Below are 27,821 nucleotides of genomic sequence, written 5' to 3' on the forward strand. Positions count from 1 at the left end.
ACTGGGCAGACCACTGGTTCAGGATAACATTTATCTAAGGAACAAGCTATATCATTTTAAGATTCTTTTCACATCCAACAGAGATTCTGAAGCTTAGCTCTTCTCTCAGTCCAATAACACTGCTGTTTAATTTTCCCATTTCGCTAAATTTAGACATCAATTTAAAGTTTATGCTGGGCTCAAAGTGTAGCTTGATGGAAGAGTGCTTGCCTACCATATACAAAGCCACATGTATGAGCCCCAGCAGCATGCCCATGCACACAATTTTTATATTTACAATTTATATTAGATAGAGCCTTTTAAGTCTAGGTATAAATATATATGGCCCAAACTATAATCTGTTAAAAACCAAGACTGAAATCTGATACAATAACTACATGACTTTATGACTGGCTTTTGGATTCAAGGTAGATCTATTTGGACAGAGGCAAACGAGAAATTCTATTCTCTACTTTTTACCACCAATCATACAGAAAATTACAGTTCTGTGTACATGGATATCTGTGGCAATGTCTTAATTATTAACTACAGACAAATACCTGCCAGGTCTAAAGAGCAAAGCCAGCAGTTCTCACTCGGAAGAGACCCTGGAGTTAGCAGTCATGTGAAATGCCTAAGTTTCAGGATAGTAAGTGTTTACGGATGCCCGACATCAAATTCCAACATAAAAAGGCTAATTACATAGACAGTCTCAGGTCTCAGCTTCACCTCACTTCTGCTGCTCTCAGCAACTTCAACGACTGAGACTGCCGACAGATGCGGCTGTTAAAGCTGGTCCACTTGCAACAGAGATCAGGTTACTCTACAATGTTTTACACAACTGAATACCTCCTGAGACGGGAAAGATGGGGTTTACACGCTCAGTAACTGCCACTTTCTCAGGTCTAAGATCATTTTAATTATGATTCTTCCAATTGATTCAAAGTCTAAATTACTAAATGCACAAAGCATTTAGGCACTTAGCCAATGCACTTTGTACCTCTAAACTCTGAACTATTTTCCCACTAATTGGACTCTAGGAAAATCCAGTTTTAATAGACTACAGATGACCAAAAGACTCTAGGGGGATACAACCAAAAGTTTCTAGCAAATTTCTAGAAGTGAATACTCTTATGTAGCAGATATGAAAGGCTGATTACGTATGAAATGGCATTACAAAGTAATCAATCAGTCAGCTAGATCTAGATGGAATCCTAGCTCTGCTACTTTCTACTTCTATGTCCTTGAGCATGTTGCCCAGTCTCATTGGATTCTAAGCCAACAGAACAATAATAATGTGTATTTTATTAAAGCTATCGTTGAGACTAGCAAGTCATTGAGTTCACAAATTTAGCATTGCTAGGCACACAGGAAGCATGCATTCATTCAAACTGATATTATTGCCACAGGCTAATTACTTTTTACCTTGGAATGAATCTATCACATCCTTAAGTAAAATTCTAAACATTCACCAATATTTATACAATCTAACATACGACCTGTAGCATACTGAGCACAGGAAAACAAAAGGTAGTCCTATCTAACTGTGTGTGTGTGTGTATGTGTGTGTGTGTTTATAGGGGAGCAAAAGGAGATGTCCGGGGTAAAAGGAAATCTCATTCCCTGATCCTAAAAGTTTAAAAAATAAACCATCTTGTCTAAAGGTGAAAATTCCAACTCAAAACCAGCATGTGGAGCCCAAGCACTGAAGAGAGAAAATAGGTGTGCTTTTAGTAAACATGTTACAACAACACAAAGAGCAAAAGTGGGAGGAAAGGGGCTTCTTCAAAACTAAACAGTCCCCCTTTTTTCAGAATATACTGTTAAGAAATTCAAATAGTTAACAAGAAGAATAAAATACACTCAAAACACACATATTCCAAAGACTTGTACAGAAGCTAAACAAAGACAAATATTTAATGATCAAAACCTTAAACAGTATCCTCAAGAAAGACACACAAAGAGCAGGTAAGGAGAAGTTCAAGACTGTCAGAGCCTCAGTGGTCACAGACACACTAGAATCCAAGCTAAAGATGGTTGTATCAAGATCTGACAAGGTCTCCAACTCTGGGATGGTTTGGTCAATAGTGCTGAATACAAGGTCTCCAAATGCTAAAAGCTAGCAAGCTATACCTCTTTTAATCCAGGTCCATATGGTTACATTCCTCTGCATGCTCTGCCTATGCTGTCCTTTTCTTGAAGGAAAAACAAAAAAAACATAAACAATGTCTAAAAGGCAAATGACAGTCCCTGACTGTCACAGAGCCAAGCAATAAAGAATCCACTTCTCTTCACTCCTGCACCAAGTTTCTTCCTGTGTTACTTTTTAATAAAGAAAACATACTAATCAAAATGTCTGCTTCCCTTCTGTTTATTCATCCACCTTCGACCTTTCAATCCCTTGACATTTTCAGCAGACAACTGCAAGAAAAGGCTGATACACTGAGTGTTTAGACTTAATGAAATTATAAACTCCATTAGTGCCAAAGTTTTTATTCTTTTAGCACTTATTTATTTGGTGTGTGTGTGTGTGTGTGTGTGTGTGTGTGTGTGTACATGTACATGGTTGTCCATGTGGAAATGTTACTTGTTTCCTTCCACCGTGTGAATGCTGGGGATCTTAAGGCTTAGCAGCAAATGCCTTTACCAACTGAGCCATCTCACCAGCCCCCCCAGCTCTCAAGTTTTAAGGGTACCATTCAAAACGATCTTTAAGAATGAAAAGAAGTTAAAAAAAAAAAAATCTCAAAACTAAAAGAATGACTTACCCACTTATTCTATAAGGAAGAAATTCATTAAAATATTGGTCTCAATATTTGTCTTTTTCCACAGTAAAAAGGCAACAATTATACACCTGGGTTTGTTTTTGTTTTAAGAGAAAATAGGTTTGCATAGAAATTACAGTATTTTTTACTTTCCACTTTTTGCTTCCATAAACTTTAGTACTCTCTTTACCCCTACCCCCGACCCTCCGAAACAGGGTTGCTTGTTTTGTTTAGTTTTGTTCTGTTTTTGTAGCCCTGGCTGTCCTGAAACTCACTCCATAGACCAGGCTAGCCTCAAAGATTCACCTGTCTGGGATTCAAGGCCACCATGCTTGGCTTAAAATTTTAGTCTTTTTTTTTCTTTTTAATATTTATTTAATGTATATGAGTACACTGAAGCTGGCTTCATCTTCAGACACACTAGAAGGGGACATCAGATCCCATTACAGATGGTTGTGAGCCACCATGTGGTTGCTGGGAATTGAACTCAGGACCTCTGGAAGAGCAGTCAGCGCTCTTAATCGCTGAGCCATCTCCCCACCCCCACCCCGCTTTTAAGATTTATTTAATGTATATGAGTACACAAAATTTTAGTTTTAATCATTTCTAACCGCCTGGTTGCCCCAAATCCTGGCTGTACTCAAACCAGCCACCAGAAGACCAAGGAGAAGTGAAAACAGAGACAGCAAACAGCTGACTACAGGTAAGTGTCATTCCAACAGTGACAGGCCTTGGCTGCTGTGCCAGACGCTTGTTTCCCTATTACTGTGATTAACAACATAAGGCTCAACACAAAAAGAAAAATTCTTAATATAAAATTAGTTTTCAAAATGAGAATGGTTTCTGTAACTGTGAATGTTTTCAACAAACACAAAATAAAGAAATCACTTTCATAGTGAAACCCTTTGTTTATCTACCATGTCTCATATTTCTTTATAGTAAACATGATTTTAACTTGTTCCTCTGAATCACATGTGGTATACAACCTTATCTTTGAGGTCTCTATTTCATCTCACTGAAGATAATTCTCCCCTACAATAACTTGGCAGTCCATTTATAAACAAACTATAGTATAAGCCAATAAGGTTATCCTATCATACAGAATATATAACAGGCCTGTTGTGGTTCATCATGTGCTTATCAAAATTATACTGGTCCTCACTAATATTACTACTTCCTGAGAGTTTTATAACAAACATTTACAGTCCAAAATGCTCAGTTCTTGATGGCTGCAAAGATATATCTGTAGTTCAGAGCACGTGTTGCTCTTGCGGAGGACCTAGGTTCAGTTTCCAGCATTCACATGATATGATAGTTCACAACCATCTAGAACTCTAGTTCTAAGGATCTGATGCCATCTTCAGACCTCCTTAAACACCAAGCAACACATGGTACACGTAACACACATGCAGATCAAATACTCAAACACATTAAACAAAAATAAGTGCATCTTTAAAAAACTTTTCAGGGTTTTTTTTTTTTTAAGAACTGGAACTCTCCGTGCTTTTAGAACTTATGTTTCTCATTGAATCAGCAATCGCTGTTCTTAAAATGCATTAATTTCTCAATTGTATGAGAAGACATGTAATTTATTAAATGCAGGGATACTCTGCAGCCTCCCAACTCTCCTGGTTGTACCGAGTCTACATATATTTCAGAAAGGAGTGTATTTGACACCCACATCCGTCACTGCTGCAAAGTCGAAACACTCTGTTCACTCCAAATTTTTATTTTCCTTCCTCTGAAAGGAACTGGGATAATGCTGGAGAAGGAAATGCTCCTGGCCCAGAAGACAGACTCATCCATAACCAGAGGGGAAAACCAAGCAACCTAGCTTCAGTCACGTCAAAATTTCTAACAGCCATGCCTTTAAAAGATGATGCCTATCCACTTTCTAAACTAGAATTCTACTTGCTCTCCACACAAGTCGCCTCAGAGGCTGAAGAGCAGATCCCAAGCAATTGATAAGCTCTGTTTTCTCTTCTGGCCGCCCATCCTTAGAATCTGCATAGGCCAGAAAGGTATGAACTGCAGTCCTTCAAATGCAAACCACCTGCTCAGAAAGGTGTGGCTGCAGCCCCGGCTGCAACCAAAGACAAAGCTTCAAGCACCCTTAGTCCAAGCCAGAGGGTTTTTATAGCACACTCAGAAAGGGCGTTCTGGCGGATACTGCTTTTGAGAAAAGGTGGAGTAGGCGAAACAGCTTTGAGTTTGGATTTAGCCAGTAAGTTCAGGAAAACAGAGCCCTGGGTAACAAAAGCACACCAGCAACCTCACCCACTCCACCCACTCCCACATTTACACACACTGAGACAAGGAGAAGTGGATCGAAAGGCTTCTAGTCTCTCATTTTCATAGCTCTCATAAAAAGCAGTAAGAAAGAATATCCTCATGCCTGAAGGTAGATTGTATTTGACAATTAAGAAGTGAAGCAGCCAGCTGTCCCGGAAACCTTTCAACTCTCACTGCTTACAATACCTACTTTCAAAAATTTAGTGAAGGTAAGGGTTAAAACCAGAACCTCAGTAAAAGAGAACTAGGTTCAGCTCCACCCTCTATACAGCAAGTAACAACTCTGGGCCAAATCCACTCAGCCCCACAAGACTCTGTGACGTGCCAAAAAACAGGTGAAAAGAAGTTGGGTTTCCTGGGAATTCTCACCTTACAGCACCACACACTTAAGTAGATTTCACCAACTTATAAAATGCAGTGTTTGATCAAATTAAAAAACACATATAAAACTTGAAACAAAGCAAACAATACCACGTCACAGAGGTCACCACAAATCATCAAGAATAGCCAGAGTTTGGATAGAGAAGGCCAAACAGTATCCATGACAACAAAGTCAAAACAAAAACATACAGAAATAGAAGAAATATAAGCCCAAAAATTACACTACAGAAGGAAAGTTGTGTAAGGAAAACTCTCAAACTGGAAAGTTAATTCGTATGACCATTAAAGAAAGACCCTAAGGCTATACTTACTGCTCTGGTCACCAAGGGATCCTATTTCTAGAATAGTATGTGCTCAATCAAACAGTTACTGACACCCTGTATGTCACTGGAAAGGACAGACCAGGAACACCTGGTCTTGCTAGAAATAGGAAGAGATGAGTCACTCTTTTAATTCTGTCTAGTATTCTCTCAACCCTGCAGGTCACTAAACACTTTCTTCCCATTATCCATCACTTGTATTAATTTACTTTCCAAACTTGTGGACTTGGATCAGAATATTGGGGGTGGGAGACAGGGCCTAAGAATTATGACATTTAGTTGGTCAAAGAGATTACTATGTTACCTGGAAGCCAAGCTAAGTATCTAGTATCTAAGTATCTAAGTATCTAAGTATCTATCTCTCTCTATCTCTCTCTCTCTCTCTCTCTCTCTCTCCCCCTCCTTCTCTCTCTCCCTGGAGAGAGAAGAAAGAGGACTTAGGAAAGGCAACAGGTAGTAAAACAGCGTCACGTGAACACACATCGACAGTCCCTCGAACTGGCTGGCACCTGAGGAAAGAGTTGCTCTCCAACAGGTGTTAGGAAAAGGGATGTCAGGAACCTTGGGGCCCAGAAGATGGTGAAAAGATGAGTTGAGAAAATGGTTATTTTCTAAGTGTATAAAAAGCAACTAAATTACTCATAAATTTATTGGAATTGAAATCTAAGAGAGACGTTTAATCACCCTCTCGGGTCATGAAGGGCATAGTATCTTTAAAGTTCTAACCCTCTGAAGTGTTAAGCAACAGGGCAAAAAAAGAAACAGGTTTTGTGGAAAGGAAATCCAATTACCGCCATGCCCCAATGACCAATAATCACAAGGACAAACGTCCAAAGGAGAGAAGACGAGACTCAGTAAGGTAACATTCCTGAGGGGAAGCATTACCAGGTGACACCGGGCAGAAGGGGACTGGGAGGGAGAAAAGTAAGTTAGCAGGTGAAAGGGATTACTAGTGAGAAAGGAAATGACCTTTTAAAAGAAAAAGAATACTCCAAACGGAATACGGATGAGAAGAGAAAATGGACTCAGAACAGCTTACCGGGGCAAAGAGAAAGAAAGAAGGGGAAAAAAGACGTGTTGGGGTACCAGAAGCAGAAAAAAGGAAGTGGGACTGAGAGCCCGTGGGGGCACGGGGGCGGGAGCGCAGAGCCTGCGGACTGAACAGCGAGGGAAGCTCCAGGGTGGCCGAGGCGAGGGCCAGGTGGGACATCCCGGCTGCCGGATGACCGGAGGGGGAGAATGTGGGACCGCGAAGCCCAGGACCCAGAGAAACCAGGAAGGGAGGCGCGGGGGCGGCTCCCCAGAGGCAGGCAGACGCCCCCGGAGGGCAGCGAGGGTCGCCAGAGTCCAGAGGGCGGCCACTCCGCCAGGCTGAGGAGCAGGGTGGGAGGGACACTCACAAATTTCTTAGGTTTGCCGCCGTCGCCGCCCGTCGTAGGCAGCTCATCCGGGCTCCGACCCTTCTTCTTGTCCCGGGTCCCGCGGCCGGGCCCCAGGCCCCCGCCGGACGGCTCCATGTCCTAGTTAGCGCCGGTCAGTGACCCCTTGTCTACGCCGCTCGCGCCCGGCTGCCCCGAGCCAGCAACCACCGCCGCCGCCCAGCAGCCTTCTTAGCCGGCCGCCGCGCCCCGCCTCATTAACATGCTGGGCTGCGCGCGCCTCATGAATATACAACGGTGACGCCTCGCTCCCGCCCGCCTGCCCCACTTCCGCCCGGACCCGCAGCCCCTACCAATGGGGGAAGGGAGGGGGGTGGAGGGACGCCGCGGAAGCGCGCTACCTGCCCGGCGGGCCTAACCATTCGGACCCACGTGTGGGGGGGGTGAAATGGAGAGTGGGCGGCGCTGCTCTGCCAGGCCACAGCAGGGAGTACCGCCCCCTGGCGGTTGGAACAGAGGAAGCCTTTAGGCTCCCACGCAGAAACCCACGTGGTTATAAAGCTAGACCATCTCACACTCCAGCCAGAATTTTATTGTCTGAACCAAGACTCTTATCATAGAGACACTGTTATCTTGGTTGGAAGTTTAAGGCTAGGTTTTTGTAGGATAATGCAGTTTTTATGTATATGATGCCCATGCGGTGAAAAATGTGAAAAATGAGTTACCTGATATAGAAAACTATGTGCCAAGAACAGAGTTTGAGCCAGTACCAACTCCAGCTATGGAGTTATATTACCCAGCTCTGAATCCTAGGCTAGCCTTTTAGTTGTTTTATATATGAACAAACCAATTATTGCCAGTAACCTAAGCAGCAATTAGTTACTACGTATTGGGCACAAACATGTAGTATGTTAAACATGCATATGTTAAACATGGCATGTCTTTCCTCACTAAATCCTCACAATTTCCTCATAGAGTCCACTGGTATCACCATTTAAGAAATTTGGACTCTGGGAGTTGAAGTGACTTGTAAAATAATTGATAGAAATTTATATGGATTAATCAGACATCCACACCATGTTTAATCAGGATTCCTCATGGGCATTAACCAAACATGCCCACAAGGTCTCTGGGTATAGTCTCTACATGTTCTTCTCCCTCAGCAATTCCATCAATTTCATGGCTACATCCACCTAATATGGGGCTTTCCAGTATGAACTGAAGATGATCAACCCCACGGACTGCAAGTATGTATTTCTGAGGACAGGGTCAATAACTTTTTGGAGCCTCCAGTGCTTAGTTAATACCAGGGACTCTACCAACTGTGCTGCCTCCTGAATGTAGCCTTTATCTCCTGTTTCCAACCTTCCTTCTTCCGGGAGGAGAAGCTGCATAGAGCAGTCCAGCTCTAACTACAGACTGTCCAGAAGAATTCCAACGCTCTTACTTCCAAGCTGAGTGAAAGAACATTGTGAGCTATCTGTCACTCCTTTCTTGTACCACTGATAACACCCACATTTGCCAGGTCCTGTAAACTCCTCCAGGAAGGGGTTTGTGTGTGTGTCTGCTACACACAGGATCCAGCTCTGTTCCTCAGTCAGTTCATGAGCAGCTTCTTACATCCAGCATAGCCAAGAACTTACTGTGTCCTCATCTCAAACACCCATGATCACATACCTGAAGACATCTTTTATACCTTCTCAAGTCAGTAACCTGCCCAGGTTAATCTAACTCTTCAGTGGAAATGTCCTATTAATTCCCATTTGAGTAAAATAATCCATGGTGACTATACACACAGGGCCTAACATAAAGTACTGAGTGAATGTTAACAATTTTATTATACACATCATCACCTCTATTTCCTTTTCCCATCATACATTGGTAACTAACAAGAATTAAAATCCCAGAAAGGTACAAAAAATACCAGTTGGTTTATTAGATCAAAAACAGTAAAATGGACATAAAGTTAGCGCTTCACACCCTCTCCTCCTTGCGACTGTACTTCATCTGCAGTTAAGGTTTCAGGGAGCCACACCTTCCTCCCCTCAGGATCACCTTGCATAGAACCAAGAACTGCAGTAGGGGAACCCAGAAAGAAGTCAGAGGTGACCTTAGTACCGTCCAGACTTTCATCTCTAACAGTCTCTGTGTTGGAAGAGCAGAAGGAACAAATGAGGGACACGAAGGGCTGGGGACAGCTACTAGGGCTCATTACCCATGATGTTCCAGAGACTTGTCCGTGTCTCATCCCTAACAGGGACTGTGAGAATTTGAGGAAAGGAGGGAGTTGATTCTAGAACCACATGTGGTTTCCAAACCCTTCAACAGAGTTAGTAAATGCCCTGGGCGTACCCAGTTCAGACCTGGGGGAGCCATACTTTCCTTCCCACCACAGGGGTGACAAGGAACTCTTGGGGACACGGCATACATGCTGCTTTTAAATCTCCACATCACTTTCCTTGTCGTTGTCATGGTCTCCATCATAGAATTCATTGGGTGCTTCTGGCCTGTAAAACAAGAGACATGACATTAGGAACCCACTCTTCAAGTTCCGGACTCCTCGAAGCACCCTCTTCAGAGCCACTTGTTCATGTGAGTCTTCTCCAAAGCCAGTTCTTCTCCTTTAGTTGGCAGGGACTTACTGCAATCCATGTATTCAATAAGTGGAGACTCCCGTGTACCAGGCACTGCTATAGGACTTACCAAAACAGGAGAGAATCAGCCAAACTAGATTTCCATACAACCTATCAAAGCTTACAACAAAGCAAATGAATGAAAAGAATAATTTCAAATAGTGGAGTGTCCTACATGAGCAGACGGAGTCTGGTGTGAACAAGAGGATAACACTGGATCTACAAAATGAGAGACTGTTCTGAGAATCAAAGACCTGAATTCTGTGAAGAGGCTAGCCAGGCAAAGATCTCAGGAAGGTCCCATCAAGCCACAAAAAACAAAACAAAAAAAAAAAAACAAAACAAAAAAAAAAAAAAAAAAAACAAGCACAGAAAACACAAGGTTCAAGGAAACTGAGCCATTCCAGAATGTCAAGGATGCCAGTAACGCTGTGGTTCATGTGGGCAGACGAACATTTCAGAAGATGAGGTAAGGATCTGTGTGCAGGGCATATTCGAATGCTTGCTTTTACTGATGCAGGGAAAGTGTCTTGGGGTTTTACTGCTGTGGACACCATGACCAAGGCTACTCTTATAAGAACAATATTTAATTGGGTCTGGCTTACAGGTTCAGAGGTTCAGTCCATTACCATCAAGGTGGGAACATGGTGCAGGAACAGCTGAGAGTTCTACATCTTCATCTGAAGGCTGCTAGCAGAATGCTGGCTTCCAGGAAGATAGGATGAGGGTCTTATGACCACTTCCACAGTGACACACCTACTCCAACAAGGTCACACTTTCTAATGATGCCACTCCCTGGGCCAAGCATATACAAAGCATCACAGGTAAGGCTTTAAGATTGACGTGACGTTCAAGTGGAGAACTGACACGCCATTAAAGCTGCCATGAGGAGGGAAGTGATAGCAACACAGTGCTCAGAAAGTACTCGATACTTGTTTCCTTCTCTTTGAAAAACGTCTCTAAAACAGACCATTAAAAAGACACTGAGGAGAGGCAAGGAACTAAGGCAGGCAGACAAGGCCATCTCTATCACCTCTAAGACCCAGGATAAAAGTGAGGAGTCAGTCACTCTGGGTAACTACAGAACCCTAAGAAATTTACTCGATTCCTCTGAGCCTTGGGTTTCTCCTCTAGTCATCTGAGGATAAGACCCATCTCTTAGGATTATGCAGAGAGTAGAACCAGATGTGAATATGTAACTATAGAAGAAAAAGCCAAACCCAGACAAAAGGAGAACTTAAAAACAGATGTTGCTGAACCAACTAAGTCAATGGTAATCAGTTTCTAGAAGTCAGGCTTTAGAGACCTGCAGACAAATGCTAAGGAAAAGATGATTGGACAGAGTCTGAACCAGATGTGTAGATACTTCCTTACCCAAGCCAGGGAACAGGGATGTATGTATCCATGGAAGAGAGGAACTGGAAGGTCCCAAGGGTCAAGACCAAGTCCAGAGGACAGAAATGGAGGCCAGAATTCTATGACCCAGAATAGGCTCAGGAGGAACTGAGAAGTCACCACAGCTGCAGCAGAGCCAGGATCAACCCCATGTATAGAAGCATATAGCAACTTGGGTGGTCTCAGTCCTGTAAATGTATCTGGTCCCTACTAAACCCATCTCTTTCCATCTTTCTTTCTCTTGACCCTTCTGGGTTCTGTTGTCCTTTCTCATCATTGTCTAGAAATTTCTTCAAGGATTAACAAAAAACAAAAAAATATATACTAATCTTTCCCTATTTCATTCTAGTTATAAATATTTCAGCATAGATCTAAGAAAGATAAAGATTGTTTGCACACACATAAACACACACACACCTCACTCAATACAACTCAAATTTAGAAAAAAACTAAACAAATGCAGAAACCTATAGAAGAGAATGTGGGTCTACTGGTTCACTGCTCAGGACAGAGTAAAATGCTGACAAATGTAAGTAGGGAGCTGGAGAGATGGCTCAACAGTTAGGAACACGTGCTGCCATAGCAGAGGACCCAGGTTCTCTTTCCAGCACCCACAGAGCAGCTCACAACCATCCTTGACTCCAGTTCAGGAGATCTGACACCCTCTTCTGACCTTACCAGGCACCAGATATACAATCGTGGACTTAAATACACACAAGTTAAACACCATACACATGAAATAAATGAATCTAAAAATAAATTTAAAAAAACTTAAAGATGTAAATAAACCACTAAATTCTTTCTGGAAGGTAATTTGTCAGCAAATATAGAAAGTTCTACTGTATATGTCATTTGCCCTAATTGGCAACAGTTATGAAAATCAGACCCACTCAAACAAGCATAATATATATATGTGTGTGTGTGTGTGTACATTTTCTTTTCAGTGCCACAGTCCTTACTATTTTAATAGCCATAAAAAGTGGAGTGGGTAGAATGGGATAGAGATTAATATAAATATCCACAAGTGGTAACTGAGTACTCTTGTGATCATGTGATCACCACGCAATGGAATTTTACAACTATACATACCAACATGGGAAACATCTTTTTAAAAGAAAAAACAGGCAAACGTAACTCAGAATAACATATAAAACAAAATCCTTACTCATATTAAGAAAATTTATAAACAAACTGGGTAGGGAGGTACATGCCTATAATCCCAGCATTTAGAAACCTGAGACAGGAGGATTATTATGAGCTCAAGGCCATCTTGGGCTATAATGGTGAAACCCAATTTCAAATATACAAAGAAAGAACAAGACATGGTGGTGCATTTCTTTAATCCCAGCACTCAAGAGGCAGAGGCAGGAGGATATCTGATTTATAGGCCAGCTTGGGCCACATAGAAGAAACCCTATGTCAAAACCCAAAACAACAGCAACAAATCAAGAAAAAAGATAATAACAGTATAAATAAAATTCTGAATATGCACATGCACATGTAGTATTCTTACAATCTATAGAAAATTATCTAGCCAAAAACACATAAATCAAACCATACAGTTATTCCCATGGAGTAATTCTGGAACTATGTAAATACAACATATTTTGATGCTGTTTGTAATATTTTTTTAAAAAATGTTGTTTTGTTCTTAAAAGTGTCAAAAAAAAAAAAAAAAAAAAAAAAGTAGAAAGCTTGCAGCCTAAAGGAAGTCAGCCAGGGCCAGATAAACTCGTGCCTACTCAATTTATTTTTCTACTTGGAACCCTCCTGTGCAAGCCTGAGGAACCACCCGCTCTCCAGCCCCTGCCTCAGACCTGCTGTAGTTTTCCTCAGGACCTCTCTCTTCAGCATCAGCCTCATCAGTCCTGTCATACGTTAGGAGGTCTGCCGGGACATCATGAATCTGGACACTGGGTGCATGGTTCAGCATCTTCAAGTTTTCAAAGATGGTCTGGCGGATCTGGTCCAGATACTAGTTTAGAAGAAAAGAACAGTCAGCAGTGCTGGTGATTCCCATAGTACATGAAGTTCTATCTGCCTTCCACCTTGACCATCCTGGCTTAAAGTAGAATTTCAAGGTCAGATGCTCAGTTGGTCACTGTCCCTCCCCAGCAACCCAACTGTTTGTCCTTTATCCTGGGCTACCCTATGACAAGAGCAACAGTGACAGCCCAGAACTTCCTTCTCTTGTTCTCTCCATTTCCCACCTCCTGGACTTCTCCTGAGCCCTCCCCTCATTGCTGTGTCCAGCTTCCCCAAGCTGCTAACCTGGCGTGAGTTCTGATTCTCGATGCGGGTGCTGACATCTGGATGGAGCGTGAAATCAGGGGCAAAGTACTCGAAGTATTCTTAGAGATGTGAAGCATTGGGAGAGGGGATGGAAAGAGTATGGCTGAGATACAAAAGCGTGGATCCCATGGCTTCCCGATCTCCTGAGTTCTGGTCCCCATGTGTAAGACTATTTGCTCTGCTCTGAGCAAAGGGGTTTAGTCTGCAGAGCTCCCAGAATGTACAATTTCCCTTCAAACAAGGTCATTCTGAGGACTGGTGAGAATGGTCCACCTGTGGGGGCATCATGAAGTGGATCTTACCACTGTAGGGAAGTTCCTCACTAATGGCCTCTTCTACCAGCAGAGATGTTTCGTATGTCCTGAAACCAGCAAGCAGAGGGGTTTGGGCTGACGGTGTGGGCTGAAAGGACCACCCACCCAATTGCAGGGAGTCTAACATGAACTACAAGAAGTAGAATAGAATACTCACCAGCATCGGGCAACGTTTCTGACGGTGTAGCCACCACCTCCCAGCACCAGGAGAGGGATGTTGAAACTCTTGACATATTCAACACATTCCCTATTAGAAGCAACAAGAGGACTAGGTGAATCCAAGACCCCAGATATGACTTGGAATATTGGACAAAGACTTGACCAACAATATTTATCATATTGCGTAGGATAACACAAAAGTTGCATTCTTTGTGTGTGACTACTTACTTGTATAAATGTGAGTCTTCATATGTGCCAGTGCATGTGTGCATGTGTGTTCACAAGGGCCAGAAAAAATCTTTAGGTGTTGGCATAAAGGCATTATCCATTTTTTTAAACCTGGAACTTGCCAAGTAGGCTAAGCTGGCTGGGCACCAAACCCTATCAATCTTCTGGTCTCTACTTCATCAGGGCTGGGATTATGGATCATACATAGGTACCACCGGGCCTAGTGTTTTCACATGAGTTCTGGGATCAAACTCGAGTCTTCAGGTTTGTATAGCAAGCACTTTTACTGAGTGTCCCCACCTAATATCCTCCTGCCTCTGAGCTGTATGCTCAAGATTAAGACTCCTTAGGGCAGTATTGCTCAACCTGTGGGCCGAAACCATTGGAAAACACGTATTTCCAATGGTCTTAGGAACTGAGACACAACTCAGTAGAAGGATTACAGTAATAAAAAAGCAAGCAACACAAATAAATTTATAGCTGGAGGTTCCTATGTGTTTTCCCCTGGTTCTGACCCACAGGTTGAGAACCACTACTTTAGGGCTAGAGGGTCAACTCAACATTAGTATAGTCACTGCTTTTCCAGAGGGCCAGAGTTTGTTCCCAGCACCTACACTTGGAAACCCACAGTCACCTATAATTCTAGCTCCAGAGGTTCCAGTACCCTATTCTGGTACACACACACACACACACACACAGGGACACACACATGCACACAAATAAATATAAACAAATAAAAATAAACCTTTTAAAAATACTAGCGTACTTTAATATTTTATGTTTCAATAAATTTTAAAATAGAGCTGGAGAGATGGCTCAGCAGTTAAAAGCACTGGCTGCTCTTCCAGAGGACCTGAATTCAATTCCCAGCAACCACATGGTGGCTCACAACCATCTGTAATGAGATCTGATGCCCTTTTCTGATGTGTCTGAAGACAGCTACAGTGAATGTACTCATATAAATGTAATAATAAATAAATCTTTTAAGAAATTTTTAAAATAAAGCACACCCTCACTCTGCCTTGCTTAAAACTCTCCATGACGTCTCCCCTGCTCAACTGCTCTCGGCAGTGTCGCAGCCAGAATGTCTGTTCTAAGCTTCAGGAGACACCTTCACACCCTATACTTCTCTCCATCAACACATGCCCTGCCCAAGTAACGTTAATGGCTTCCTAACTGGCTTCCCACTACCCACCCTGACCCCAACTCCCACACCAAACATTTCTTCAGTTAGCAGTTAGAACAACAACTTTCAAACTCACTGGACCCTGTCACTTCCCTGTGTAAGATCCTTCAGTAATTTTCTATCATTCATGGGCTGACAGGGTCTAATAGCTCTGCACACTCTCAGCCTGGCCAGTTTATAGCACCTGACTATGTTCTGGTCTTACTGGTTTTATTTCCTCTTGTCAAGACAGTAACTCTTTTTTTGGTCTTAGGGCTTTCAATTAGCCCTTCATACTGCTTGGGGCAGGATTCTCTGTTCTCCTTTTATGGCTCACTCCATATAACGTCTCCAGGTCTCCCATTTCACCTTCTCAGAAAACCTCTCCCAAAACAGATACATTCCCAAGCTAGGTGTGGTGACCTGGGTATGTAATCCCAGAATTTGGGAGCCTCAAGCAGGAGGGTCACAAGTTCAAAGCCAGCCTGTGCCACACAGTGAGACCTTAAAAAAACTGTATAATTAAAAAGTAAATCCCTGTTATTAACCCTGTCTTTTTTTTCCTTTATTAGATTTTTCATTGTATGTATATGTATTTATATATGATCTAATATAAACACATATGCACATAATAATTAATAATGATGATAACAAAAAATAAAATACAACTCTGAATAACAACAAGAAGGAAGGCAACACACCCATGTCCTCGAATACTGAGATTGAAGCAGCCTAATCGATCACAGCCCAGGGAGTCAGCGCCACACTGCAAAAGGAAAAACACAAATGGCTACAGCAACATGATGATCAGAACATCAGTGTCCTCTAACGTCCCTCCTCACCAATTTAGGGAGCTTATTCTTCCTGATCTCTTTCCTGTAGCCCAGGCATTCCATCTTAAGGAGGAGCTAAGGATGTTACCTGGAGCACGATGCATGTTGGCTGGTAGAAGTCCACCACCTGGCTGATGACGGGCTGGAAAAGGTGCTTGTAACCTGGGAGAGGGCCAAAGGTGGGCAACCTGGCACCCCAAGGGGATGGGGAGACAGGGAACAAAAGGAAAAAGGGGGTTGAGAGAGCATGTAGCCCAGGAAAGGGGCAACCCACAGAACCAACTACCGGTTCTGAACTTTTGGAGGGTGGCTCAACTGCTGAGTTAAACACTAGCAACCTTCCTCCCAAAAATAATAAATAAACAAAACATACACACACATAATATACTGCATACAAACTCCAAGGGTTCATGGTCCCTCTGAAGGCCATTCATCCTTAAGGACACCTGGCCCAACAATGGACAATACCAGGCAGAAGAGGTTAATTGAAAGAGAAAAAAGGGGAGAAGATTGAGCAGGGAGAAGTCATCAGAACTTACTCTGGTCATCGATGCCATCTCGTAAGGGCACATTAAGACAATAGTAGCGGCCACTCTCTGCTCCAACTTCATACATGTCACCTATAGAAAAGAGAGCGTAGTGACCATGCATGGGAAGTTCTCACAACACAGCTGTTCCTTCTGTGCTCTCTACCACCAAGGCTCCAGTAACTTGAATTCACTCAATACAGGGTCACAGCTATGTAACTCAGGCTGGCCAGAAACTTGTTGTGTTACCCAGGCTAGCTCTGAACTTTTAATCCCCCTGCCTCAGCCATCTAATTACTGGTATTATAGGTATGTGCCTTTCAAAAATTTTGATTTAGCCAGGCATGGTGGCACATGCCTTTAATCTCAGCACTTAAGAGCAGAGCCAGCCTGGTCTGTAGGCCTAGACAATGAAGAAAACTACAATAAATACAAGTAGCAGTAAGGACTCTAAGAGAAAGAGACAGGGTGAGGTTCCAGTTTGATTTAATGGAGTGGTCAGAAAGGTTTCTCTGCAGATGGGACATAATACTGGCAAAGAGTTGAAGGACAGCCGTGGGTAATAGCACATCCCTGGTATCCCATAATTAAGGATTTTGACTATGAAGAATTATATTGAAGCCTGGGCTACAGAGCAATACCCTGTATCAAAACAAAACACACACACACACACACACAAAGACCTAAGGGGTATAAAAAAACAGAGTAATTCTATTCCCTACCTGTTCCAGGAAAGAAGTAATTTCCATATTTGTGGAAGGACACAGTCATGACCCGGTCAGTGAGGTAGAAGGCTTCCTGAACCCCATCACCATGGTGGATGTCAATATCAATGTAGAGCACCCGAGGGTGGTATCTGGTGTGAGGGCAAAGCCATGGTCTGGGGAAGAAGCTTGTCCCCCAATCCTCTCCTCCCCAGCACAATCTCTGGAATTATTTAGAGTCTGCTTCTGGCCTAGTCACTTGAAACCTCATCCCACCAGTTTCCTCCGGGCTAGAGACTGGGAAGAAAGGGATGTGCAGAGGGCTGAAATGTGAGCAGGCAGCAGAGACAAGCAGGAAGAAACCATCTGAGAAAAGCATCAAGGACTTAGGAGAAGCCAATGGGGAAGGAGGTCAGGGCTTGGCCAAGGCCTGAGGCCCTGCATCCCAGTTCCCAGAGTCTCCCCATCTCTTCCTGCAGTACTTACTTGAGCAGCTCCAGGATACCAATTACTATGTCATTGACATAGCAGAAGCCAGAGGCCTGTGGGGAGATGGTTCTATAAACAGAAGAACAATTCTTCTCCCCAGCTACCCCAGCACTGTCTGTCATTCAGCCTACCTCACCTCAGGCAGACACGGCCTATCTCACTGCAACCTTACCTCAAATTTCTTGGCATGATGTAGACCACCAGCCCAGTTGATGGCAATGTCACAGATCTGAAAGATAAACTCCCATTTAGTCTTTTTCTTGCCCACCACTGAAACTGGTCAAGGCTCTATGGTCCTGAAATCTGAATCTGGAAACCCACAGGAAACAGGACCAAGACTCAGGGCTACATCACCTTGTTGTTTAGCTGTGTTGCTCCTTGCAGAGATGCGCCTGTGTAACGGGAGCAGAACTCGAAGAGTCCGGGAAACACTGGACTGCAGGACAAAGAGTGGGGTTAACAACCCTATTGTTGTTGTCCCCCATCTACACCATCCAAACTCTAATTACCATTGTGCAACAGCTCTCTAACCCTCCTCCAGACCTGAGCTATTTACAGACCCATTCAACAAAGATTTTGGACCAAAATCTTGTGCCAAACCTTGTGCAAAGCATGGTACAGGAAACATGACAATGTCTAACTGCCAGGGAGTTTATACTCAATGTGGGAGCTAAACAAACAGGTTTTTTGGGTATATAAGAAATGTGATTCCACTTATGTAGCATTGCATATTAGAGATAAGACAAAGTATAAGGACCAGATCAACAGCTGCTTGGAGCTAAGGTGCAGAGGAGGGATTGACTATATTTGCAGAGTAAAGGAAATATTCAGTACCCTAGTATACTGTATCAAAACTCACAGAAACATGACAGTTTGGTCAGTGCAAGTGCTTGTGTTACAAGAAGGAAGACCTGAGTCAGTCCCAAGAACCCATGTAGAAAGGTCGTTTGGTGGTTTATGTTTCTAATCCCAGCTGTGGAGAGGCAGTTCTAAGGGGGTGGCTTTCTAGTTCTAGGCCATTTAGAGACCTTCTTTAAAAACATCAAGGTAGCAGCCAGATGGTGGTGGCGCATGTCTTTAATCCCAGCATTCAGTGAGGCAGAGGCAGGCAGATCTCTGAGTTCGAGGACAGTCTTGACTACAGAGAGCACTCCTGGGCAGTGAGGACACAGAGAAACCCTGTCTGAGAAACAAAAGCAAAACAAATCAAAGTGCCCAGGCTAGTGACTCCTGCCTTTAATCCAATCACTCTGCAGGCAGGTAGATCTCTGTAGGTTCAAGGCTGGCCAGCCTCGTCTACAAAGTGAGTCCCAGAGAGTTACAGAGATACTGTCGAAACATCAAAACATAACAACAACAAAAACATAAAAACGGTGGACAGCACTTGAGAAGTGACACCCAACACTTGCCCTCTGGCCTCAACATACATACACCTTCATATACATGAGTGCACACATGCACATGCACACACACACACAAACAGGATATCTTAAAAAGCTGAATTTGACTAAAAAATGGTTCAGTAATTAAAAGCTCTCCCGGGAGACCCAAGTTGTGTTCTCAGCACTCACATCAGACAGCTTATAACCACCTGTAACTCCAGTTCCAAGGGATCCAAAATTTTCTTCTGGCCATGAGCACCCTCCCTCTTACATACGGTATGTCATCACTCACACAGATAAATATACAAACTCATTTTTAAAATTAAACCTTTTTTAAAGTAAAATTATTGTACCCAGTTTTTAAAAATACTTGAAATAGGAACTAGGGAGATGACTTGCAGCTAACACACTTGTTGCTTTTTCAGAAGACCTGAGTTCAATTCCCAGTGCTACCTGTTGGCTCACAGCCATCTGCAAACCCAGTTCCTAAAAATCCAACTGGCAACACGGTATATATACATGCAGAAGACAAAGCATTCATATATAAAACTTAAAGAAATTAATGCTTTAACTATATCAAGCTTACATTTCTAAAGACAGGAAGTAGTACAGCACACACAACCAATCCCAAGGTGCCACAATAAAAACATAAAAACCTGGGAGGCAGAAGCAGGCAGGCCTCCGTGAGTTTGAGGACAGCCTGGTCTATAGTGAATTCTTGGACAGCCAAGGCTAAACAGAAACCCTGCCTCTCAAAACTCAGAAAAACATTTAATTAATTAATAAAGTAAGCATAGAAGACTGATTAATTTTTAAATGTGAAGACTGGGTGTGGGGGCAGACATCTTTAATCCTAGCATTCAGGGCCAGAGGCAGGAAAATCTCTGTAAGTTTGTGGCCAGACTGTCTAGAGAGTTCCAGGCCAGCCACAGCTACACAGGGATCCCGTGTCTCAAAAATCAAATAAAATAGTAAAATGCTGAGGCTAGATGGAGTAGCTCACACCTATAATCATAGCATTCGGAAGTAGACAAAGGAAGATCAGGAGTTACACAACCTAGGTTCCAGAAGCCCTAGCTCTAAATAAATAAATAAGCAAACATAAAAATAAGGGGATATCAAGATGACCTAGCAGACGGGGACACTCACCACAAAGTCCAACAACCTGGATTTAATCTGTGAAACCCATAGGGAGATCTATTCTCACTGGCTGTCCCTTTGACCTCCAGGCCATGTACCACCCTTCCAAAAATAGGCAAATAAAAAGAAAATAAACTTCCAAACAAATGATTACTTTAATAAAATAAACTGTGACATCACCGCATTGTGAACTGGGACAAACAAGAAGCACTCTGGGGTGGTATGGGAAAACGAATTGTTCATGCCACCCCACCAATGGCTCATTAGACAACATTTAAAATGGCTTACTGACAACAGAAGCAGCAGTAAGAGATACTACAGTAGAGAAGTAAGATTATAAGCCCAGAGTCAGAAGGCAGACAACCTACAATCACCCGTGTAGTTGGTGGTGGTAAGGTTGGGCAGTGAGCTATGCATTGTAGAGTTCTTTTTCTCTATGAATGAGACTATAGTTAGCCCTGATTGATAAGTGGTTGTTGATGTTGATAAAATGGCTGCAAAGCATTCAAAACAGTACATAAAGCATGGAAGGTATTATCTAAATATTACAGATTAGTAGGAGTTGCAACTGTAGTTTTATTATCTTGAAATGTAAAGATAAACACTATAGCAGGGCATGGTGTCACATGCCTTTAGTCCTAGCACATGGAAGGCAGAGGTAGATGAATCTTCGAGGCCAGCCTGGTCTACAGACATAATTCCAGGACAGCCACGGCTACATAGAAAAAACCCCATCTCAGAAAATAAACAGACAAACAAACAAATAAATGAAATAGATAAATACCAGAGAAATAGATAATACTCAAGTGGGAAGAGAGATTTATGGGTGGAATAGGTCTGAAATTGTTTTTCCCCCAAATTATAATTAGGTATGAATATTAGATTGCTTATTTTGAAATTACAATCTACCTAGGCTAATCTGTAACCTAACTATTTAGACTAGACTAGCCTCAAATATGACAAGCCTCCTGCCCCAGGCTTCTCATCTGGGATTAATAGGTGTTAGCCATCATGTCGGGAAGCAATTTGAAATTAATTTTAAAACAGGAGAAAGAAAGAAAAAAAATCACTGATTCTTCTCTGAAACACAGAACCCGTAAGCACAGCTATAGTTTCAGTCTGCCTGAACGACTGAAAGATCTCAAATGCCCAGAGGGAGTGTTTCCTTACTTCCCAAGAACATTTATAGGGCTCCAGCTGCAGCCTAAGAGCTGACTCTGCATTCTCAGACCTGGAAAGTAAACTGGAAAAAAAAAAAACAGCAGAAATTAACTAAAAAAAAAAAAAAAAAAAACATAGAGAAAGAAGAAGAGGAAGAGGAGGAGAAGGAAGAGGAGGGGCTGGCAAGGAAGCACTCAGGAAACAGAGGCAGACAGATCTCTGTGAGTTAGAGGCCAACCTTGTCTACAGAATGAGTTCCAGGACAGCTGGGACTACAGAGAAACTCTTGTCTCAAAAAACCAAGACAAAAAAATAAAAAAAAGGAAGGAAGGAAAAAAGGAAAGGAAGAAAAGAAAGAAAGGAAAGAGAGAAAGAGAGAGAGAGAAAGAAAGAGAGAAACTGTCCTAGACAGTATGTGACTCAACACCAAATGCACAGCAAGCACACCATGTACAGGGCAGAACTCTATGGGCCAACGCTGTCAAGAAAGCTTTATACAAAGCCAAACAGCGATACACACCTGGAATCCCAGCACTGAGAGGCTGAGGTGGGAAAACCACCAGTTCACGGTTAGCACAGGCTATGTAAAAAGATCCAATCTTGAAAAACAAAACAAGACAAGGAAACAAGGGGAGAGGGGATATCTAGAGAGATGACTCAGCTGTTAAGGTACTTGTTAACTCTTCTGGAAGATCTGCATTCAGAGCCAGCATCCATGTTAGGAGATACACACCTGTAACTCCACTACTGGGGAATCCAATGACCTCTTCAGGCCCCCATAAGCATCAACACATGTGGCAACACACATATACATACTACACACAGAGTAAAATTGTTTTCAAGGAAAAGAAAAGGGAAGTTGTGTGTAGAAGCTGAGAAGGCTTTAAAGAAGCTGTGCAAAGAGCCTAGAGCACTCCCACTCTGTGGGAGTGAGTATGGGTATCAGGAGGAAAGGTGCTCAGTGCAGCTTAAAGAGCTGCCCTTTATCCTAGAGCCAGGACTACTCCATCAGTCAGTAAAACAGATTAGGAAATCCGCTTACAAACCTGGGCTCTGAGCCAGATGTGGTGGAGTAAGACTAAAACTCAGGGGCTAGGCAGATTCTCTTCTAGTCGGCTTTCAGGATCACAAGTTCAAGGATAGCCTGGAGTCACGTGGCATGAAACTAGGTTCCGCATCTGAGTGCTACTGCATCCACTCATCAGTTAGGTGACTCGGGCTAAACTACCAAATTTCCCCATCCCTCCATTAACTTAGGTGTAACCCCTGGAAAAAGGCTATTATGGTCCAGTGTTGCTAGGAGGATTACTAAATGTATTTGCAACCCTCAGCATCATGCATAATCAGGTAGCACTCAACAAACAGGATTGTAGGAAACAACATAGAGGACCAACAACCTCATTTCTTCAAGAAATAAATTCAAAGGAGAAAGAAAGAAATGACACAGATTAAGTCTCAGGAGACCACACAAATGTGTAAACCTTGTTTGGATTCTGATTTAAATAAAATGAATCACACACACACACACACAGAGAGAGAGAGAGAGAGAGAGAGAGAGAGAGAGAGAGAGAGAGAGAGAGACAGAGACAGAGACAGAGAGAGAGAGAGAGACAGAGACAGAAACGGGCATATTTAAATAGTGATTGCATTTCTCATTATAGAAAAACAGTTAATGTTTTAGGTCTGACACTGGTATTTTTAAGAGTATCACTTAGAGATACATAATTTAAAAAATTATGGATAAAAGTATGTGGCATCTGAAATTTGTTTTAAAGTCATGTGACACAAGTAACTTAAGACTGCCCAGGTATGGAAGAATGTGCCAGAATCCCAGCACTTGGAAGACTAAGATAGGAAGATTCCAAGTTCAAGACCAGCATTTACTAACTCGTGAGGCCCTGTCTCACCAGAAGTAAAGAAAAAAAGACTTGTTGTTTACACTAGTGTTGAAACTGGGTAAGGAATGTACTCAGATTCACCATTCTACTCTGCTTTCAGAAAAGTTTGGATAAACAGTGCCCACCATGCTGAAGCATGCTTTTAATCATAGAACTGAAGAGGCAGGTAGGTCTCTGTTAAGTTCCAGACCAAACAGGGCAGGACAGTAAGGTCCCTGTCTCACAGGTAAATAAATAAATAAAAGAACAAAATAAACAGTATTGAGTTCTCCATAGCTATTATGATTATTAGTTTTATTTTTTTTAATGAAATAGACGTATTTATGTATATAAGTGCTCTATGTGCACATCTGCCTGCATGCCCAAACGGAGCATCAGATCCCACTACAGAATGTTGTGAGCCACCATGTGGTTGCTGGGAATTGAACTCAGGTCCTCTGGAAAAGCAGTCAGTGTTCTTAACTGATGAGCCATTTCTCTAGGCAATACATTTATTATTTTTCACTAATGTACCCTGGAGTGTTAGAAAGGCTCGTGGCACACTTTTGTTGGTCATTCTCCACAATGAATACTGAGTCTTCTGCCTATAATAAATACACGTTCCGTGCAAACCTGGTCTGATTAGGGGGGTGTATCTTATAAGCAGAAAGCCAAGTATCATGCACAAAAGACTGGACTCAATTTTTAGTATTATTAAAAAATACATTATTCAAAAATAGTCTTGTCAAATCATTCCCTGGCTTTAATAACCTTAATCTACTATAAAAAAACAAAACCACTGATTTAATACATAGCTGTTTACTTTAAATACAAGTAAACAGAACAAAAACAGGGTCTCACTAAGTAGTGTAGGCTGGCCCTGAACTAACTTCTGCCTCCTCAGTGCCAGGATTACAGACAGGAGGCACCTCAGGCCTGATGCTTGGCCCCTTAGCCTCCACTCAGCTCACTCTACTGTTCCTTTTCTGGATGGCACTTCTGGCACTCCTCAGAGAAGTCACAGTCCACCCTAGCACATTCTATTAGCACACATTGTCCCTCCTACCCAAGTTTCTCCCCTCTCCCTCCAGCCATCTTTCAGATCTCAACTCCACTCCATCTTAGACCAGCCCTACCCCGAGGCCAAATAACTCCTCCAAGTCCACGGGCTCAGTTGTGGACTTCTTCACAGGGTTTAGCAAGGCAGGATAGTAAAACTTTGTCATTTCCCCTCACCATCGAATCCCTCATACTTAGCCTGGCAGAGACAGAACAAATGACTAGCAGGTATTCAGTGAACAGGTGAATGACAATTCACTGACTCCTCCAGGAAGAGCCTGGCCTCCCAGTGATTGACAACCCCATCCTGCCCTCACCAGTCGTCTCCCACGTTGAAGGCGTTAAGGCTCTTGGTGAAACCCTGCATATTGGTGGGGCTGACTCTCTGCAGGAAGTCGATGTAATCCTCGGAATGGAAGCGGCACATGTCGTGCTGGGAGGCCTGGTAAGGCTTGAAGACCTGGGGGTGGAGACAAAAGGGAAGCTATGGCCCGAGAACTGCCAGGGTGCTATCTCAATTTCTAGATTGCCCTAATCTTGTCCTTGAAGGCAGGAAGCCTATAGGCCAGAAGTTCTTCTCAGGTGAGATAGCCAAAACTGGATCAGCCCCAAAAGGGTGCCAATGGGTGACCATCTAGACAAGCCCTTACTTAAGCATAATCCCACCTAAATGCTGAATGGCATTTCCCAATACCAGGACAGGTGACAATTGCCAAGGAAACAAGTGAAAACCAGAAGAAAAAAAAGGGGGGGGGGGTTGGTTTCTGAATTCCCAGAAATTTTCTACTCAGTCTCAGAAAAAAATATATATATGGCTTTTCTATATCATCAGTCTCTTTCTCGCCCCTCACTTTTTACTCTGTATCTATAAGTTCTTTTCTAATTCAAGAATTGTTTACATTATTTGTTTATTCATTGCGCATGTGTGTTTGTGTGTGTGTGTGGAGGTGGGGTAGGTGAAGTCAAGGTGTCCACTCTCTCCTTTCGTCATCAGGGGTCAGAGTTCAAACTTGGGCCATCTTCAGGCTCAGAGGCAGGCACCTTCACCCACTGAACCATCACTGCAACCAGGCTGAGAGCTATAACCTGTTGATCCCTGTGAGTTGAGATGTTATCTCCTGAGAACAAACGTCCCTTTCACTGCTCCTTTGACAACACGGTCTTGTTACTGGCTCCACACAATGCCAGGAAGGGGGGGGGGCAGTTTGGAAGTTTAGACAAAAAAACCTGGCATCAGACCAGGCAGTGCTTATGCCCCTCACCAGGCTGAAACCATTCAGAGTGAGCCCAGCCCTGGACACTGTCCAAAGCAATCTTCCTACCCCTGTTCCTTGTTATTCTACAGCAACGCAGTGAGTGAAGAAAGGCCACCTGCTAGGCAAGCTACTTTTATCAATACCCCTGAAGACCGCTTCATCTCCCTCTTCCCAGCAGCCCAGTCTTTTCCACCTTCTCAGCCTTAGCTCCTGGCCTACTTGCCTCCTCCTCTCCCAGGCCTGGTTCCTTCTGTGCTTATCTCTGCTCCTAAACTCAGATTCTGCTCCCTTCTCAGGGTTTTCACTGTGGGGTAAAATATGTGAGCTATATGACAACCTAACGGAAGCCCAATGTCCTAAATGTCCTAAACCAAAGACTTATTATCTCAAGGGAGAGGTTCAAACAATGCTTTGAAAATTGATCAAGAAAAATAAAAGTTTTTTTTTTTCCTTCTAGAAAACACATAAAAGACCACACAGACCATCTCAGGGAATTCACAGGCTTGCACTAATATTACCTCAGTCTTTTCTACTCCCAAACCACTGCCTGTGCCTCAACACACTGATTACATGTTGACTATCTTCATGGTGCACAAGGGTTTGCTGTGCACCCATTTCACAGCTAGTTCCGAGCTGGAGAGAAACAAAAAGCAAGTCCCCAGGACATCTTCTCTATGCACATACAAAGGGTGCAGAGTTGTTCTAGCTCCTAGCAGGTAAATGGGCAGAGAAGGAGCAGGAATTATGGGGAAAATATACTCCCAACTCTCACCACTTTCCACTTACAACGCAGAGAGGTTAGCGGTGTACTTCGGAACACTCACCTCACGCGTGTGAAGCTCTGGATCTGACCCACCAAACACTTCAATAAAATGATTTGGTGAAGGCACATACTTGTCTGCAAAGTGTCCCTTAATGCTAGGCCAAAGGCTGGTCTGGCCTCAAGTTAAAAGGGAATCCCACCTAAGATAAAAAATGTATCTCCCCATTAAGTCTGGGCTGTCACTACCACCACCATCAGTGCCCTGCAAATAGGGAATATTCTGGTGCCTTCTGTCCTGCTCCCCCTCCTCTAGAGACAGGTTGCACCTGATAAGCTCAGCCCACCTAGTCTAAGGCCCGCAGCTCGCTCCCAGGCCCAAACCCCTACAGAAATGTCAAGACTCACGATCATCTTCTTATAGAGACCATAATGCAGGACTAGGCTATGAGTCAATGCCAGGCGATGGGGTTTCATCGGGTGTCCAGCTCCTGAGGGTGGGAAGAAAAGAGTTGGTCAGTCCCTACCCCTAGAGTTGCAGCCCTTGCAGCAAAACTTCTTTTCCCGCACAACCCTGAGCCCTACCGTAGTGGAAGTTGCCCACATCGGGGTCGTAGAAATACGCCACGGTCTTGGCCATGGTGCTGGGGGGACCAGGCCCCGAGCCTCAGCCGCCCGCCCGCCCGCCGCCGCCGGACGCCAGCCCCACCCCCGCCGTGCGTGCTGCGCAAGCACGCAGCCTACCTCTGCAGAACCGGAGACCTCGGCCCCGCCTCCCAAAGCTACGCTTAGGCCACGCCCCTTTAGGGAGTTCCGCCCCTCATTTTGCTGTACTGGTGCGGATTCCGAGGCTTGAGACTCAGAACCTGGACTGGGACCCGTGGCATCATTCAGAGAATACAAGAGCCGCTTCTTTCGGGGCGAGGGTCATAGCCTCAGGAAACCGAGCTATTTCGTCCGGCTGTCACCCTCAAACGGGTCTTGGGGGTCGTGGTTTCTCTCTAGGAACCTGGGAAGATTTGGCCACCCTGCCCTTCTCAGGTGCAGAAAGCCAAATTTCCCCCAGTGAACTAGGAAGATTGCTGGCTTTCCCACTCGTCTTGGGTAATCTGAGGGCAGGACCTATGCCAGAAGTGAGGGCTAGACTGGTGGCCAAAGCCTCTCCTGACCTCCCGACCCTCGACGAGAACCCAGACTCGCGCGCTGCCCATTCCCTCCGGGGGGAGGAGGGGCGGTGCAGTCACGCGCACATCTCACTTGCGTTCACACACGCGTAAGACTCACGCACTTCGCCCCGCACACCTGCGCTCCGCCCCTTGGTCCCGGGCCCG

At 43.6% G+C, this 27,821-nt stretch overlaps 2 protein-coding genes across 2 annotated transcripts in view; both read right to left on the reverse strand.

Moving 5' to 3' along the window:
* The window catches only part of DIAPH1 (diaphanous related formin 1), an 83,376-nt gene extending 76,028 nt beyond the window's left edge, over positions 1-7,348 (reverse strand). Inside the window, 1 exon segment of the mRNA XM_080920160.1 lies at positions 7,138-7,348. Coding sequence (XP_080776286.1) covers positions 7,138-7,254 — 117 coding nt within the window. The 5' untranslated portion in view covers positions 7,255-7,348.
* Positions 7,349-9,028: 1,680 nt separating this feature from the next.
* Positions 9,029-27,193, reverse strand: HDAC3 (histone deacetylase 3). The gene is made up of 15 exons (XM_080920378.1): positions 27,076-27,193; positions 26,899-26,981; positions 24,792-24,934; positions 18,210-18,291; positions 18,028-18,084; positions 17,853-17,908; positions 17,385-17,518; positions 16,675-16,755; positions 16,224-16,297; positions 16,004-16,068; positions 13,908-13,997; positions 13,739-13,797; positions 13,416-13,495; positions 12,962-13,119; positions 9,029-9,623 (listed from the first exon to the last, which is right to left on the reverse strand). The coding sequence occupies exons 1-15, from the start codon at positions 27,128-27,130 to the stop codon at positions 9,554-9,556; spliced, it is 1,287 nt and encodes a 428-aa protein (XP_080776504.1). The 5' UTR covers positions 27,131-27,193; the 3' UTR covers positions 9,029-9,553.
* Positions 27,194-27,821: the final 628 nt, after the last annotated feature.

The sequence above is a fragment of the Micromys minutus genome, assembly GCF_963924665.1.
Source record: "Micromys minutus genome assembly, chromosome: 8".
Lineage (NCBI taxonomy): Eukaryota > Metazoa > Chordata > Mammalia > Rodentia > Muridae > Micromys > Micromys minutus.

Bases quoted from the DNA above. Each gene is read 5' to 3' on its own strand.
- HDAC3 (XM_080920378.1), bottom strand. From the start codon at position 27,130: ATGGCCAAGACCGTGGCGTATTTCTACGACCCCGATGTGGGCAACTTC. The intron at 17,909-18,027 runs GTAAGGTTGCAG...ATCTCCCCACAG, and splicing joins ATCATGCCAAGAAATTTGAG to GCCTCTGGCTTCTGCTATGT. The intron at 16,069-16,223 runs GTAACATCCTTA...TTCCTTTTGCAG, and splicing joins CAACATGCATCGTGCTCCAG to TGTGGCGCTGACTCCCTGGG.